General features: G+C 36.0%; 2 protein-coding genes across 4 annotated transcripts in view; one reads left to right on the top strand and one right to left on the bottom strand.

Annotated features, from left to right (window-relative positions):
- The first annotated feature begins 994 nt into the window (after positions 1 to 994).
- The window catches only part of nf2a (NF2, moesin-ezrin-radixin like (MERLIN) tumor suppressor a), an 81,160-nt gene continuing 62,766 nt past the window's right edge, over positions 995 to 19,388 (top strand). For 2 of the 3 annotated variants that reach the window (XM_028456409.1, XM_028456410.1), the window contains exon 1: positions 15,688 to 16,414. In XM_028456409.1, coding sequence (XP_028312210.1) covers positions 16,301 to 16,414 — 114 coding nt within the window. In that variant the 5' untranslated portion in view covers positions 15,688 to 16,300. Of the gene's footprint in view, positions 1,091 to 15,687; positions 16,415 to 19,388 lie in introns of those variants that run through there. The other variant, XM_028456411.1, reaches the window with a different exon arrangement.
- fbxo21 (F-box protein 21) lies at positions 2,959 to 15,113 on the bottom strand. The gene is given in 13 exon segments (XM_028456408.1): positions 2,959 to 3,820; positions 5,570 to 5,727; positions 6,505 to 6,695; positions 6,867 to 6,999; positions 7,187 to 7,366; positions 8,520 to 8,656; positions 8,746 to 8,882; positions 8,964 to 9,110; positions 10,343 to 10,464; positions 12,258 to 12,367; positions 12,879 to 12,924; positions 12,926 to 13,012; positions 14,873 to 15,113. Coding segments are annotated over 13 exon segments (1,914 nt in total). The 5' UTR covers positions 15,097 to 15,113; the 3' UTR covers positions 2,959 to 3,578.

The following is a 19,388-nucleotide window of genomic DNA, read 5'->3' on the forward strand; positions in this document are numbered from 1 at the left end:
TCAGTGGGATGCAGTGGTGGCTCCAGAGATTTACTACTGGGGGGTCCATAGGTGGTGCTAGTGAATTCTGACACAACAAACACCAACAAATAATACCGCATATAGATGAGAAGATTTATTGATCCCAGGCTGCTTTTATCAGTGGAGGCCAGAGCGCACACATGTCACCTGTCCGACCTGGGCTTTGTGATAAACACGGAATAGAGCATGTTTTCCTCAGAACAGGAAATTGTTTTCCTGGGACTGTCCCTGTGCCCGGTGCCTTTCACGGCACGCCTCTCGGCATAACGGTTGAAAGCTCTCAGGGCATTTGTGTGTGTGTGTGTGTGTGTGGATAGGACTTTATAGGACACACAAGAGGAGTGAGTGACACACAAGTAATAGCCTGTAACAGTTTCTTTTGTTAGATTGCTTTGTATATTTAACTTTAAACTGTGCTACATTTGTTGCTGCTCACAGTTCTGCTAATTTGTAAATCTACAGATGTTCTCTGTGGTGCTTGTTTGAATAATTCACAGTGTTTATGATGTTCCATGTTATAATCTGAAACATAAGTCGGACAAGATCTGGAACCCTTTCTATTTAGTTTTGGAGTGATGGTGATCGGCTGCTGTTTGTTTCATGTTATTTGGTTAGGGGATATAAATACTGTTGATTGTATGATTGTTTTGATGACTGAAGTGAAGCAAAGCACCAAACCCTTATGTACAGTATATTAGCCTGGGATCAATAAATCTTCTCATCTATTGCGATATTATTTGTTGGTGTTTGTTGGGTCAGAATTCACAAGCACCTCCTATAAACAATCCACCCCCTCCATGGACCCCCCAGTAATAAATCTCTGGAGCAGCCACTGCAAAGACAAACAGATTTTCAATGGAAAAGTGTGAGGCATGTCTTGACAACTTTCAACCGTTATGCCAAGAGGCGTGCCGTGAAAGGCACCGAGTGCAGAGACATTCCCAGGAAAACAATTTCCTGTTCTGTGGAAAACATTTCCGTGTTTATCACGAAGCCCAGGTGGGACAGGTGACGTATCATCACGTGTGTGCCCTCTGGCCTCCGCTGATAAAAGCAGCCAATCATCCAGGTACGTGGCCAAGCGGATGACCAGAAAGATGTATTTATTTATTATATGTATATATAAATTCATATTTTGGGGGTCCCAGATGTTTACAGGAGGGTCTTAAGACCCTCCCTCACGCAGCCAGTGGTGAGATGTTAGTCAGGTATGAGCCAAGCAGGTCTCTCAGATCTATGGACACAGGTCAGATAGTGGAGCCCAGAGTTCACAGTAAACATGGTGACGCTGCTTTTAGTTGTTATGCTGCAAAAGAAGTGGAACAAACTGCAACAGAGCTGAAGTCAGCATCACATTGGAACATTTTTAAATCAAAGTTAAAGGCACTCTTTTTCTCTACTGCGTATGATTGAGAGGGAGATATTTGGTCATGTTGTTGTTGATGTAATGTGTTTGTTGATGATTTTTGCTGCCAATTTTAATGTTCATATTGATTTTAAGCTGTTGAAGATTTTCTGTTGCACTTTTTGATCATTTAAAGCGCATTGATCGCCTTGTGTATGAAATACGCTGTGCAATTACACTTGCTTTGCCTTTAGGGCTTCCGTACTAACTAACTAACTAACTCACTAACTAACCGTTTTAGCATAAATTTGATATCTGTGAAATGAACCATAGTAAAGCTCTAATAGTGCTCAAACTTGGAGTTCATGCACTCAATTTATGTTTACTAGTGAGTGAGTGTCACTATAGTAAACACAAATAAAATGGGCGGGGAAAATCTAATTCAGGTTGGTAATTGGCTTTCAAAATTCTTACAACCAATCAGGGAGCTTGATTTTGTGATACTCTCTCCTACTTTATTTGCATTAGGTCTACTAGTGAATCTTTTGGTTTTATATTACTACTACTAGTAAACTAAAAGCAGTCTACTACTTACTACTAATGCAATTTTGAGTCTACTACTCGTAAACAAAAAAATTTGTTCTACTAGTAAAGATTGTTTGTGCACTAGCACGTGAGTAGATCGTATTAGTAAAGCTAAATCTACCACCAGTAGACAATTTTTTGTTACTAGTAAAATCTCAAAGCTCTACTAGTAGTACTAGTAACATGAAATTATCTACTAGTAGATCATTTTGCTTTAGTAGTAAGGTGCACAAAACCTTTATTAGTAGAACAACAGTTTTGTAATATTTGCATTTGGTCTACTAGTACCACTAATGAGCTTTTGAGTGTACTAGTATGACAGAAATGTAAATATGTCTACTACTAGACAATTTTGTGTTACTAGTACTACTAGTAAAGCTTTGAGTTTTTATTAGTAACTCAAATAGTCTACTAGTGGTAGATTTTGCTTATAACCAAATTTTTGTTTACTAGTACAACTGTTTTTAGTGTACTAGTAAAACAAAGAGATTCACTAGTATGCCTCACGCTAATTGAGAGATTATTAAATCCAGCACCCTGATTGGTTTATTCATTTTGAAAGACAATAGCAAGCCAGAATTAGCTTCCCCCTCCCTTTATCAGCATGTAAGGCTTACTATTAATACTTGTGCACTTGTAAACCAAAATTTAGTACATGTAGTCCAAACTTGAGCACGAGTAGAGATTATATGCTTGTTATCAATGATATCAGATTTACGCTCAAATGTCTTTAATCGTGTGACCATAGGGGTTCATTATCAAGTTGTTGGGGCCATCAGGGAAACATTTAATTAACTTCCACGACAGCATGACTATAGCTTGTAAGTCATTTCATCAAAAGGTAAAGAAATAGAGTATATGGAAATAGCTTATTTGCTAATATAATACAAATAAATACTATGTTGACCCTTTGTCATGATATTATAGGGCGGTACGGAATGACAATAAGACTCAGGATAAACAAGCATGGTTGTGGTACAAAACAAAAACAATAGGTTTAAAATGCTTTATTATTGAGTTGCTTCATATTCAATCATTTAGCGATCAGTGTTATTTCCATGAAAGGCGCTGACGAGCAAACTCTACATATTTTACATGTAAATGTACAGAAAACGTAAGGTCTGCTAGAATAAAAGAAATTATGATTCAAGAAATTGAAGTTTATAAATTTACAATAAAACGTCTTTATTATACTGTATCAGGTGTTGGAGGTTTAGAGTCTATGCTTTGTAGACCAATGTTGAATGTACAGGAAATAGGTTCAAGAAATGTTCTATAGTTTAGGGAAATGAAACAACTGCTGCATCCGACTCTTCTCACAGATATTCTCTATACTCCAGTTTGAGTCTTTACAACTCACTTCTCTGAAAAAGTCTTTTTGACAAGATTAAACAACCTTTCACTGGAAGGCATGTAATAGATGAGTACGTTGTTTTTTTTTTGTTGTTACAACAAACACATTTTGATTATTGTGTACGACAATGAACAAAATACCAGGAACAATCCTTTTATGTTTTCTTTTTCAAAAATAAAACAGTTTCATTTGATTTCCTGTATTTTTTTATAAGGATTTTGAACTTGACCACCAGTTTATAAGTAGCAGCTGCGAGCACAGGACTGTGCATGGCTACATGAGCATGGCTTGATGGTCGTTTTGCTCCAGGTCCAAAGCCTCCTCCTGGTTCTGGGAGCTTGGAACCAGTCTGTGGTAGAGCTCCTCCACCGTTAGCAGCGTTTCGTCCATGTCCTCGGGGTATCTGCTCTGGAGTTCTTCGTTGGCAATGTAGTGGGTGTCGGAGAACTCAGTGAAGTAGCGACCCACCTCTGGGTGGCCGATCTCCAAGGGGGCCGAGTGTGGTTCCAGGTTCTCTGATGAACAAACAACAGAAAAACGGTACAAATTCTTATTTATTTTATTCATTTTGAATGAAGAATCTCAACAGAAATCTCTATTAAATAAAAAAAAAAAAGCCAATTTCAATATAATAAACATTTAACTAATTCGACAAGGGATAGGAAAAAGCCTAGGCGTGTCAAGTCCTACCCCCATTCACCATTAACAGATAGACACCATTAAAAACACAGCACAAAAAAGTCTAATAGTCTAATTTTAGTTTTTTTAATACAAATTGGTAAAAATAAATAAAAGATTGTAACCAATAAAGTTAAGATACATAACAGATGGTTCATAGTGAGTCAGGCTATGTAAAATTAGCTGAAATTTTCCTTAAAATTAGACACGGTGAGTTAGCCTTGAGCTAATTTCAAGCTCAGTGTTGTTATCTGAGTGAAAGCAATGCTAAGTGAAGATAATGAAGCTAGGTAAGTCAAGTCAAGTAAAATTATGTCAAGCCAGCCCACAAGAAGCTAAATTAGCCATGGCCACTTGATTTTATTGTTACGTTTTCTTTAAATTAAATTAGAAAACTTTATTAAACTCATTTGCCACCAAGTCGCATGGTTCACACATACAGTCCACAACATGACATTAACAGTACATATTTATTTATTTATTTAGATGGGACAATGCGTATTAATAAACATTTATAAAGCAAAGTATGCATGTAAATACGCCAGAGTTAGCAAGAATGCTGAATTCCATCCTTGGTCCCAAACAGGCCAGGTTAGGTAAACTAGACTAAGATTATGAACGACATTGTGTTTCAGGTTCAGGTGACTTTATTAGTACCCGTAGGGAGATATGTTTGTTATGATTATAAACCATGCTAAGCTAAATATTAAGCTAAGTCATGTCAGGCCAACTTGAAAGCACATAGCTTTGTTAAGCTTAAGTTTAACAACTTTAATGGTGATGGTGAACAGGTAATTTAGCTTAATATGAGAATGTCAAGTTTCTAATAAAAATAATTAATGCAGTTCAATAATAAAGGTGCTAATGAGTGTGAGGGTGACTCAGCACTTTCTATCAGTTCTTTAGGACGAGTCTCAGCCAGGTTGTTGAATTAATTAAACAGAAGACACGACTAAAGGGCTTACGTCGAAGGCCCTCAAATTGATCCTCACTGGTTGTTAATATGTTTTAATTAGATTGTATCATATTTATTCTTTTGTAACGTGGCACACATCGGTACGTTACGACTGGTAGGGTTTTTAATGAACTTCTGTTTACCATCTGTCCTATCCCAACTTTTATTTACTTATTTATGATTAATATTATAATTTTGTAATTATTTAATTGTATTTGTTAATTTATTTTTCATCTTAAATATCAGTATGCTGTGTGTTTAATTTTATTGTGTATTTTATTTATTTACTTTCAATTTATTTTGTATGTTTTGTTTATTTTACTTATATGTGTATACATACATATATCTATGGGTATGTGTGTGTCTATAGATATGCATTACATCCTTGTAGCTCTGGACCTTTTTTTATCTCATGAGTATCCAATATCTATTGTTTGCTTATCTGTTTAACATTATTGTTGCAATTATTCCTACTATTACTATCAGTGCTACGGTTATTGTCAGTTTTCTTTTGTTTTGGTTTTCTCCCTGATCCTGTTTTCATTTTACTGTACCAAGTGTAGAAAACTGTTAGCTGAGTGCCAAAAATGTGTAATAAAAAGCATTTTGATGTGTAGATGTTGATGCCCACCCTGCGCTGCGTAGCGGCACGTCTTGTCCTGTACAAGTACGTTGTAGAATGGCTGGTTGGCCCCGTTGGGCAGCTGATGGACCCTCATGGTGGTGATCCACTCCTGGCTCATGGTGCACTTTGGGTCCCAGCCATAGATCACACAATTATAGCCTGACCTGGTGTAGAAAGGAAGGAGAATATGTACAGATTGCACGTTTTGGGTTTTATGAAGTCAGATTTGGCGTTTGAAATATTCAGAATCAGAAAAGCTTTTCTGTCTGCTATGAAAAGGAAATCGTCTTTGATGTTGCTCATAAAATAACAAATTAATTATAAGGTGCAAGTGCAGGAGATTATTTTATCAACTATTGTTAGTATAAAATGTTGAGGGCAGAGGGGATAAATGAGTTGTACTAAATGTTCTTTCTATAAATTGATTCCATTAGTAAACGAAACAATATAATCGGATTATCTAACAATTCTAATTCTGTCTGTCTAACTTACATGTCAAACTCAAGACCCGGGGGCCAAATCCGGCCCTTTAAAACATCAAATTCGGCCCGCTTCAGAAAGTAAAAATGAAAGAGAAAACATTAATCATTGTGTAAATTAAACTCAACCATATTTGCAGGGGGTCACAGTTTTCCCAGTGCTTATATCATTATGGCAGTCATTTTTAATGTCAAACTGTTAAAAAAAAAAAACAAACTCAAATTTCTTACAAAATCTTTACATTTTCAAAAAGTTGTTACATATTTTCCTTAATTAAATAGAAATTGGTCACAAATTAGGAAATTTAAAGTGACGATCCTGTTGGTACTGTTATCTGTCATACATATTTTGTGAACTAAAATGAGTTTGACACCCCTGGTCTAACGTCATTTAAAAGTCAAAAGCAACAGTTGATAAATCCCAGATGTAAATTCAACCAGCTGCATCACGGTGTGACCCACCTCTTGTGTTTCATGATGAGACCAACTGAATACTGGACCTCCATGTGTTCTGGAGCGCTACGCCTCTTCACCTCAGGTGTGACCGGCTGCTTTTTGTGTTGGATGTGCTCCAACGTATGCTGCACCAGATATCCCACCGCTCCATGCTGGGAGGGATCCAAAGCCTGGATGTGTTGCAGAATATCCAGCACCTGGACAATCACACACAATCATTGTTGTGTAATGGCAGCCAAATAGATAAAGAGCTGAATTTAATACTTGGAAGATAAAACGTTTCCAGTTAAGCAGATGCTTCCTTACATAAAAAGAAAAATATTGGACATAAATCAGGTTCTTCCCGAGAAACGGTTGAGTTTTCTGACCTTTTCTGGCCAGATTCCCAGGTGGAAGTAGAGGCGTGCCTGCAGCAGTAAATACTGCACGTTATCTGGGTTGATAGTGAGGTAAAGGTCAAGCGAGTGTCTTAAGAGCTGGTAAGATTTCTCATTGCCCTCCCTGAAAAACAAAGCACATGTTGCACACCAAATGATTTCATGTGGAAGACTGGATCAGCACATTTAGATCAGTGGCTGCCAAGTATTCGATGTTGTCATTACACATTTCAAAGTGAAAGTCATTATTTTATAGGTCATTTTTCTTCTCCCATGTCATAGAAAAGGATCATAAATTAGGTTTCTCTTACCCCCTCTTGCCGATATTGAGCAGGTTTCCCACCATTCTGAGCAGCACCTCTGTGGTGCTGATGGCGCTGTAGTAATCTGCCGTCACCTGGTGGCCGATGAGGTATTCACACTCCTTGGCTGTGAGTTGCTTTCCTTTACCAAAGGCGTCGATGTAGACAAAGTCATAGATGTCTTCACTCCTGTAAGAAAAAAAAAGAGAAAGAAAAAAGTTTAAAAAAAAGGGATAAACTGCATCAAAATCTATCATCTTTCTATCTTTCTGTTTTCTTGATGCTATTTACGTTGTTTGCAAAATGTCCCGAGATGTGTGATTTTCATGCTTAAATCCTTAGGAAAAAAAAGCGTGAAATCCACTGTGGGAAAAGTTTTGGTTGATTATCAATTTAGCGCCGCTGTTTAACACAATAACTGTTACCACACTATAAAAAAAAATAAAAAAAATAAAAAATATATATATATATATATATATATATAAAAAATTTTTTTTTTTAAGCACATTGATTATGAAAGACAAATGAAACACTCGTATCCTATAAATGTGGGGTCCTTCCATCAGTCAAGCGGTGGCTGCAGTTGCTCACATGGGTGCCTCCTTAAGGATATGATAGGATAAGGATATTTGATCGGCACTATTATTTTATATCCTTATCGTATTATATCAGCTTTTTGTTTGTAAGCCTATTGGCTTCTACCTCTTCCATGCACATGCTATTATTATTATTTTTTTTTAGTTGTGTATTCACACATCCGTATAGATGTTTATGTTCTTTCTTTTTTCCTTTAACAGCTACTCTAAAGTGCCAAATAAAAAATAAAATAAAATAAACAAATAAATCAATCTTGAATAAAGTCCATATATCGGTCGACCTCTATTGTATTGTTCATTTATTTTTGTTTCTCACTGTCTGCTCTTTTTATAGTGTTGCAGCAAAAGTGAATTTTCCTCTGGGGATGAACAATGGCATATTCTTTTCTATTCCATTCTATTCAGGTGTTTAGCAGTAGCATTAAAAGGATTATTAAAAATACCCTCTTAATTGAAAATAATTACATTTCTAATAATTGCAACTATATAATCATCAGAAAACAAACAAGCTGTCCTTAAATGACAATAACTGAGAGAGAAAAAAAAAAGCAGAAAACAAGACGTCACAATTTTCAATAAAACTACTCAAATTATAATATCCAAGATAAGTAAAATAATAATATTCATCTCATGATAACACACTCATAGTTTTTGCTGTGCAAAAAGCTGTATCTCAGCAGTACACTTCATGGGAAAAAGAAGTAAAGGTTCAGAGAGAGATTGACAAGTCTAATTCATGACTTTACCCTCTTGGCTTTTGGCACCAGCGAAGCAGGAAGTGATTGGGAAAGTTGACGGGCTCCAGCTGCAGCCCCAGCCTCTGGGCCAGGGTCATGTAGAGAACAGAGAGGCTGATGGGAATGCCTGTACGGCGAAGAAGCACCTTGGAGGGTAAAAACAAGTGTTTACATCCAATGGATGTTTGTGGGAAAATATCTGTTTGATTGATGAGTTTGTTTGTGGAGGCTTTACCTGGTGGATGTAAGAGTTGAAGGGGTTGTAGTAGTCGCCCTCATTGCCTTTGTATTGAAGCTGCTCATATAAGACAGAGTTTAGAGCACACACCACCTGTCTCTGCAGCTCAAAGTCCTCGATAACCAAAGAAGAGCCTGAGAGAAAGCACAGTGAATTAGAATCCGCCCCAGCCTGAGGCTTTAAGAGTAACGTGGGAAAATAAAAACAAATCCCACCTATAGCAATCCTCAGGCTCGGGTGAGATGAGTTCTTCATTCTCAGCATCTTCTTCACTTTCTCTGTGATCTCATCCAACTGGGCTGATATGCTGTCCAGTGTGACATCAGCCAGTGGGTTATAATACTGGTCCACTAACACAGCACCTACCAGGGCACAAAGACCAGTATATGAACCATCCTATACAATAGATTTAGGAATGTTTCGTTTACAAAGTGAGAGTATTGGCTAATTTTTTCAATAAATGAACCAAATTCAGTAAATAAACCGGGAAGAAATCTAAATGTTTGTAGTTACCGCCCTTTGCATTAGTTCTTCTCTGTGTACTGTAGCAGATACAGTTTTTCTTAAAGGAAGACCGTCATTTATTAGGGGTGTCCTGATACAACTGATTTACTTCAATATGATACTAATATTGCTGCCTAAAAAGTTGGCCGCTACGATATCTGAAAGAACCATACGCACTTTTATTACTTGATTTGTAGTGTGGGATGTTACTAAAGGCTTAATCAAGTGATTTTACTCAAACAGAACAGTAACAATTAGCAACAGCAGGTATGAGAAAAACAGACCCATTTAATTATGTTGTTTTGTACATTATTGTATGTTTGTATATATTCTATTCATATTACTGGTGTTTTTCTATTGTATTTGTTTATACTATTGTTCTTTTATTCTATATATTCTTTCAGGGCTTAACGAGGAACTTTCAGGTGTTATTTTGTTGTGTACATGTTCATGCATTTAATGACAAATAAAAATCCTTGAATGAAGCAATGGGTTAAATAAATATTGACCACTAACACAAACATATTCCACAATTTAAATATATAAATAAAAAGACCCTAAACATTGTCAATAAATCAAATAAAAAATAAATGATGTGTCAGAGAATTTAAATCAGCGATTTTAGAAGTTGGTCAATTTAATCTGATGCTCTTTTCTTTTTTTTTGCTGATGTTAGACGGATATCAAATATCAATATTGGATTGGGAGACCTTTCGTATTTAAACAGATGCATATAATATGTATATATAGATTTATCTTCCAAACATCTTGGTGAACTGATCTATGAATGCGGGTCTCTCTTTAAGTAACTCTGTGATGATGACTAAGAATTCTTTCAACTCCATTCGCAAACCTATAGCATGTTAACAGGAAAATCAGTACAACAGAAAACATATTATATTATATGACCTGATTTTTAAAAACAAAGCAGGTTCTTTGTTACATTTAGAGATGTTTCCGCTTTGATTTCTTCAGATTTGTCCATGCCGATCTCATAAAGTGTTTTAACATTTTGAACTAAGTGACGGAGTAACAAGAAGTGGTAAAAAGCTTCAATATAATATTAGCAGGTGAAGAATGAGGCGTTTACCTTCCAGGGGCGACTGCTGCTCTGCCAGCTTCTCCAGGAAGTCCTTCAGACTCTTCAGGATGTTCTGTTGTCTCAGGAAGTACAAGATCTTTTCTGCATAGTACTTCAACGTCAAGCTTTTCCTAATGACAAATAAGCGACAAGAGTGCTAGTCATTGCAAAGACATTTTTTATTATCAAATCTGCATATACACACAAAAAACTACATTTATTCATGAGGAAGTATTTCAGGCTTTAATTTAAGAGGAAAACTACATTTTAAGACACAATATGGACAACATCGAAAAGGATGAGGATAACAATAGCAGGGGTTAAATTAAAGAACTACCAAAAAGGATGAAATAAACAAAGCAGCAACATAAAACCAGTTTAATAAGATTTTTTAAATCATATATACAGTAGTTAATAAATATATAAAAGCAACATTCAACCAACGGACAGCAATAATATATAAAATGTATATAAGGCATGAAATATATTGGGGTGTCCCACAATACTACTTTTTAACTTCAGATACGATACTGATATTGCAGCCCTAAATATTGACCGATACCGATATCGATCCGATACGATATCAGCACGAATCATACATACTTTTATTCCTTATTTTGTAGTGTGGAATGTTAGAAAAGGCTTGATCAAGTGATGTTACTCAAACAGAGAACAATAGTCAGCAACAGTAGGTATGAGGAAAAACTGACCTATTTATTATTAACCAATTGGTTACATAAATGTTAACCTTCAACATAATATCTACAGTATTCTACAATTCGATAAAATATATATCGGAGATTTTAGATACAGTCAAATAAAATCCGATAATCGTTTTCTGGCTGATATCCGATATCAATATCGGATCGGGACACCCCTAATATATATTAATACTTACTAAATATAAATAATCATAATAAAAGATATATATTATGATAGATTATATTAGGAATTTAAATATCGCTACTCTATATTTCAAACTGTATATATAAAAATGATAAAAATTTTCACACACTATTGTGTAGGATATATATTGACTAGGGGTGAGTATTGGCAAGGATGCTGCAATACGATTACAGTACGCATCATGATACTTGGGTCACTATACAATATTATCATGACATACTACCAAGTTAATATCAAAATTAAACAAAGAGGTAAAAAATAAAGTTGTTCATCAGAAGATATTGATCATTCAGAGGACAAATTGAGTCAAAACTATTTGCTTCGAAACATCCTATTTATTATCTATTATTAGTGTTTTTGTACATTTTCACTGAAGAAAAGAAAATGCAGTGTTACACACTGCCATCATAAACAAAAGTGCAACAAGTTTCTTTTCACTGAAACTACTGTGTAGAAGTCTCAAAGTAACCCTGACAACATAATGACGGCATAGTAACAACTCTAAGTGAGAACATTAAGGAAAAATCACCCTGAGTTACTGACAATGCACAAAAATAATTTATCATATTGTGTCATTTTAAACACTGATCTGAACAGATTATACGAAAATAAAATGCCTGTGCAATGCCTCCAACAGTAGGAAACACATGTCCACAAAAATTTGAAAAATACAATAAGAAAAATATTGATTAAATATCAGAAAAAAAATAAATAAAAAAAATCAATTCAAAATCAGTCAATCAAAATTCAATGCGATATATCGTGAAATCAATTTTTTGTCACACCCCTAATATTGACAATGTGTATTGTAAATATAGTGATAATATTTTTGGTGATATTATCTAGAGAGCGGTAGGTGTGCATATATATCTGCTTTTTCTTCAACCTACACCCTTTTGGCTGATTAGTTAGGTAAAGGAGAGTTGTTCGTTCCGTTTTTCTTTTTTTTCTGAAGACGACCAAATTAAATTCATGTATTCATTCATTAAGTCATTAGTGTACACACGTGATCACTCACCTCTTGTCAGAGTTGAGAATGAAGAGAAGTTCATCTTCACAGAAGTGCTCTGGCATGCCGAGTGACTCAATCTCTGCAAAGCTGTCTCCAAGGACCTGGCCGATGCATGGCTGAATCACGGGTCACAGAGTTCATTTGGCATCCACAGAGCAAAGGCACGCACACGCACGCGCGCGCACACACACACACACACACACACACACACACACACACACACACACACACACACACCACACACACACACAACACACACCACACACACACACCCACACACACACACACACACACACACACAACACACCACACACACACACACACACACCACACAACACACACAAACCACACACACACACAAACACACACACAAACACACACACACACACACACACACACACCACACACACACACACACCTCCAAAGCGATGCTCAGAAAACCTCAAATAATAACCAATTACTGATTAACTAAATAACTAGAAGCCCACTGCAGATGATGTACTTTGTTCAGCAATGCTAAACCACTTTGTGCCATATCTGTATCCATCTGACAAACAAGATGTTGTGAAAGATTTGACTTTTTTTTTTTTTTTCTGGATAACAAACATGTAGACATAGATTACTCACAACTTCAGTGAAAAACCTCTTTGACATGGACTCCACTGTCCGTCTATTTGGATGCGACTCTATGGCGTGTTTTGTACTCTTTGAGCCAATCACAGCACTCGTTCTGCCGGTAATACCTCTGCAATCGTGGCCATCTGTTGTAAAATACAGTAGGAAGACAAACACTGAGGTGTCATTGATGTGTCAAACCCAAGGCCCGGGGACCAAATCGCTCATAAGAGCATGTCATTCGTCCTGCGGGATGATTTTGCTCAAAGTAAATGAAAAAAAAAAAAACTCTAAATAATTATTTCTGAAGTGTTAATGAAGTCATTTTATCTCAAGAGCAACATTGAACGCAGTTTGTTCTCAAAAGTACCAAACCAGATTAATCCAAGCATTGATATATTAGAAATAAGGTGAATTGTGCCTACACTACATTGACAAAAATAAATATAATTGACTACTCACACGTCAACAAATACCTGCTTAAAAAAACCTGCGATGCAACAAACATTCTAAAACAAAGGTCACCAACACAGTATGGACCCTGTGATGTGTCCTCAGGCCTTTGAGCTCCATCCAAAATCTACAACCCCCCCAAAATAAATAAATAAATGAGAGATGAAGTCAATGCCTTAGTAGAGTTAAATAAATACTGTCGCACTTGACAAGTTTTCACTGAAACATTGTGACAGATGTGTTCATGTATCACAAATGTTAAATATGCTGCAGATATGATATTTGGATTGTAATAAAATACAACAAAAAAAAAAAAAAAACAGAAAGTGTATTATTAATTGATTGTTATATTGTAAAAACATGGTACTTATTTTAAGAAAATGAAACAATTGCATATATATTGAGAGAAATAAAGTGTTGCATGTTCAAAACTAATTTGTGAATGTTTAAGACATGTAAATCCAAATGGATTATTCCGTACATTTGAAGTAGCTAGCAGTTCACAAAGGTTGGTGAGCCCTAATCCAAAACATTACATATATAGAGTTTTAGGTTATAATTCCTCTTTTTCCAGTAAGTTTCTCATTTCATTTTATTTATTGATTTATTTAACAAAAACGGTGTACATTAATATACTAAAAACATACTAGAATTAGCCAAAAGGCTATTTTTCATTCTGCAGTCCTTGGACAGAATGTTCAATTGTCACCACAAAGGAATACCAATGTCACAAATTATCGGATAAATGATAAAATATACAGGGAAAACATGCAACTACATAATAACACTTGCATACAAAAAACAACAGTATTAGAGAGGAGACAATCTCCTTCAAATGAGAGAACTGATGCTTTGATGGGTAAATAATTAACCACAGGCCTTAATTTTAACATGCACATTAGTTGTGTAGTACATTAGCACATAGCTCAGCTCCAAATATCTATAAATGCATGCATTACACCTTAAATGTATACAGTAGTTTGCACGTGAAGTGTTGTACACATCATAAAATAATAGTGTTTTTCAGGTTTAAGATTTTACAGGGCTGAGTTAAACACCCTTGCCCTGGGTGCAGGTGCAAAATGAGGTGAATATATTATTTATTTATTTACATCATGTAACAGTTGGAAAGGAGTGATGACGTTGCTGTGGAGCAGGATGGCTCGTTACAGGTTCAGTGGAAAGTCTGCAGACCACTGTTTACGGACACATTCAAGGTCACGTGAATTTGTTAAATGATCAAACGAAAACAGAAGATTATTATGATTTGTTTTTGTTTTTTGTAAGAAATTATGGGCTGTAACAGTGAAAATCGCGCCGCTATCTGCAGCAGATGAAGTCACCAGTCCTGCCGTGACGATGGATTTGGTGCATCAGCAGAATGTCGGCTGTTAAAAAAAACTGCACTAAAGCTCCCTGTCAACGCCGCTGCTGCGAATAAGGACGATATATACGTCGGGAAGGATAGAATAAACACAAAAGGCTTTGGATATAACAACTAGAGCATAGTTCAGACGAGGACACAAACCAGCAGAAATAAAAATGACAGCCACCTGAGTTTGTACTGGTGCCCCCAGACCTTCCCCCTTCCGTGGCAAACGTCGTGCAGACGCTTACAGCAGCAGGAGACGTTACAAATGTCGACATGTTTGAGCACAGGAAAGCAGAGGATCAGTTCGAGCAGCTCGGTCGGCAGGTCAGTCAGTATTTTAGACTGAGGCTCGCAAACAATCCCATTAAAACTCGGATGCCCATCTCCGGATACTGCCGCCGCCATCTTTACTGTTTACTCCAATTACGTCATGTGTATGACCCCGCCCCTTTATGGCGCAGGGGGCGGGGCCAGGGTGAAGACGCAGATGCGTTCCTTAACTAATGCTTATTTAACATGTTCCTTGTAAAAGAGCGGACTTTAGAAAGGTAAAAAAAAAAAAAAAATTAAATAATAATAATAATAATAATAATAACTGACAATAGTCTACTGCTTTTCTAAATAAAAGTATTTAAATATCATGAGATTAATGTGTTATAGTATTTGGCTGCAGAGGTGGAGAAAGTACACAGTACAGATAGATAGATATATAGATATATATATGTATATATACTATATATATATATATATATAATATATATATATATATATATATATATATATATACTTATATATATATATAATATATATATATCTCAATGAAATAAAAAAGGCTGTCAAATCTCCAAAGAAATATGTTAACTCTTGTATATGAGAAGATAATTCACGATGGGGACAAATTTTGAACACTTTAAAAAAAAAAAAAAAAAAAAAAAAAACAATGTTAGAATTCCGACTTTTTTGTTTGAAAGTGAATGCAGCATCGGTAGTGTTGGTTGCTAACAGTTAGCAACACTTTACCTGATCTCTGTCTTTTTTTCTTCTTCTGTGGATTCGCTGTTACAAACTAAGCTGTTTTAAAGTCTACTGGAGAACTTGAATGGATTAACAACACCTTGGAAGAACATGAGTAACTCTGGAACGTTTTACCTAAAGAATATAGACATAAGTAATAGGACATTAATGTGTTATAAACAAGTTTACAGAGTTAGTTTCTATTGAGCCTAGCTTACGTTAGCTGCCAGTCTATCACACTGTGGTGTTTATGTGATTATTCAGAATACAATTTTCTACTTTTTAAGCTGTTATTTGGTAATTTACAAGAAATATGTTGTTTGGTAAAATGAGCACAGAAACAAAATGATTAAGGCACCTTTAAAACCTGTAAGTTGTTCCTAAAAAACCTGATTAACACAACTTATATCTACATTTACATAACATTGAAAATAGAAATGGACTCCAGGGAGCATAATTTATAACTCATGCCTTTAAATACCCATCCATTTAGAAAGCACAATGTCCTGACACTAAATGCCTTCTGCTAAAAGGGAATAACGTTTTTAATGTATTAGTTACATTGATTATTATTTACATTTATTACTTTTACGTGATGGCGAGTTCATTAGCAGCAAAAATGGGATTTCACTCACTACTGAGGAAACAGGCCAGACATTTTAACGTGAGGATCAGCACGATGGAGTCCGACCTGGAATTCAGCTGCGAGGTAAGATTCATCCTTCATCCAGCTGAGAAAGTATCCTATTTATGCACTGACACCTGAATGCATCACTGAAGCTGCAAGTTAGTTACGTATGAAATCAAATAATAATAATAGTATTAGTACACTTTTTATGTTTAAGTTGTATTTACTATGCTACTACTACAGGAGACTACGATGATGATGATTTACTTTTGGACACTAGATGGCAGCAGATAGGTGTGATTATCTTCCAAAAAAACAAGTTGTCCTAAGTTGTTTATGTATATATTTTTTTGATGGCCGTTGAGTTTGAAACCTTTTTTTTCTTTTGCTTTTTCACACACACACACACACACACACACACACACACACACACACACACACACACACACACACACACACACACACACACACACACACACACACACACACACACACACACACACACACACACACACACAAAACCAGAATTCCTCTCTAAAAATCCCAAATCATTCCCCTTAAAATGACATGAATGTAGAATGATTTCAGGGCTACGCGATGTGGACCAAAATTCATATCTCGATATTAAGGATGTACCAATACATGTTTTTCACTTCCGATACCATACCGATATTGCAGCCTTGAGTATTGGCCAATACCAATATTGATCCTATATGTGCACGAATAATACATACTTTTGTTACTTTTTTTTGTAGTGTGAAATGTTAGAAAAGGCTTGATCAAATGATGTTACTCAAACAGAGAACAATAGTCAGCAAAGGTATGAGAAAAGCTGACCCACTTATTATTAACTAATTACATACATTTTAACCTTCAACATAATATCTACAGTATTGTACAATTGAATAAATATAATATAATATATTTCTGAGATTTTAGATGCAGTCAGATAAAATCCGATATTCGTTGTCTGGCTGATATCGGTCCGCTATCTGATATCAATATCAGATCGGGACACACCTACTTGATATATCTTTTGAAAATGGCGATATATGATATAAATCTTGACAATTTTATTTCAAATGAAGTCTGACCAGAAAGACAATTGTGGGTTAAATCTGCTGATGTAAAATGCCACACAGGTAAATTTTTTAACAAACAGCTGCACAATTTGTACCACTTTAGTATTTTTCTCCTCTAAGGGACAGCACGTGTGAGTGAGTTCTGTAATGTGGCTTGTTTAGGGGAAGGTCTGGATTACGACACACTCAGAAATCTATCAAACTGTGCTTTTCATGCTGTTCTGAGAAGTAGAGAAATCAGCAACTCTTAAAACAAACATTTTAAAACAAAATAAGCAATTTATATATATATATATATATATATATATATATATATATATATATATATGAGATATTGCCAAAATGGAAAACTCAATATATCTTGAATCTCAATATATGGCCCAGCCCTATTCACTCAGCCAATTTCTTTTAACTGGAGTAAACTCTGAGTGGAAGACTGAGCAACACCAAACAGGAGCGAGCCAGAGCCTAGCTCTCCTCCTCCGTTGATAATAAAATTCTATTTTTGTCATTACAGCCCAACCCATTTAAATGCTATTTACTATAACCTACAATTGACACAATCATCCCACGCACACAGAAAAATAAGGGCCTGTGAACTAACAGTGCACTACTGTGTAATTACCAACTACAGACTTTGTCTTTAGTTACTCTTTAAAGAATAAGTACACCCCTGCTTTCTGCTGACCTGCCACTAGGAGGGAAATTAAAAAACAAATGCCTTGATTATGGGCGTTACTGCTGTAGCAGTAAGACACGCCCACTCTGATAGCCAGTCAATGCTGTAACACACACACACACACACACACACACACATGCGCACACACGCACACACGCACACACACCTGAAATTAGTCACTACAACCACAGACGCACACAATCACGACGTGAAGCCTTAGAGACACCACTCAGGGCCCTACTCTCCCACCACCTCGCACACATGGAGATAAGACGTACACACACGCAGAGAAAGACGGGAATACGCACACTATGTGTCTGTAAATACGCACATAGCTTGTTGAACCCTCTGATTATCGCAGAATCTGCTCTTTAAGCTCAGAGTCAAAAACACTGTTTTTAAAACAGCATCCGAGGAACTCACGCAGCATTAAACTTCCTTAGTGAGGCTGTCAATCAATGCTCACTGAGGGCTGTGATTGGAGGAAACCCTCTCCTTCCGCTCAATTTTTATAGGAGGGGCGGGACCAACAGTGAAAGTTGATGACGCAGGAGAATTTTAAACAATCCGTTTCAGCCAATAGCAAAATTCAGTTGTAATAGCCGGCGTTCAACCCTTTGGCCAGTATATCGGACATTTTACAACTAAATACGCTAAATTGAAATACTTTCACTAAAATGTGAAGAGTGGGCCTACGATCAATCAACAGCACTACTTAATACCCAAATACATATGTATTCAGCAGAAAAAAGTTGGTTTGGGGTGTACTCTTACTCTTGAAAATGCAAGGGGATCAGTAGACATTTTGGCTGATGTGCACTAAACTGGATTTAGCTTAATTTTTTGCTCTTGGAGCAGTTTAGACACGCCCAGTACCTTAGACCACGCCTCATTTTCAACAGCACTGTAATCATTCAACAAACAAGACACAGTAATGGGTCAGTTTGACGCAAGTCATAAATCAGCTGTAAAATACACTAAAAATATTATCTATCATCTGATTTGTTTCTCACCTATTGGTTACCTTGGTAGGCTTCCTAATCAATAAAAACATAGGTTTTTAATGTTTTTACTGAGCCGTTCTTCTGTCAGTATAGCTCTCGATTTCAATTTTTTTGAAATGCTATATCAATCCTTAAGAGAACAGACAGGTGAACTTGATATGAAACATATTCTAATAATTATTAACTTCGTATGTGTAAGCTATAGAACTATAATGTTGTTCCCAGTGTTGCCTTAAATGAAATTGTTAATGACAGTTTTTAAAAAATTTCCATACCAATTACAATTACAA

The sequence above is a fragment of the Gouania willdenowi genome, chromosome 9, assembly GCF_900634775.1.
Source record: "Gouania willdenowi chromosome 9, fGouWil2.1, whole genome shotgun sequence".
NCBI lineage: Eukaryota > Metazoa > Chordata > Actinopteri > Blenniiformes > Gobiesocidae > Gouania > Gouania willdenowi.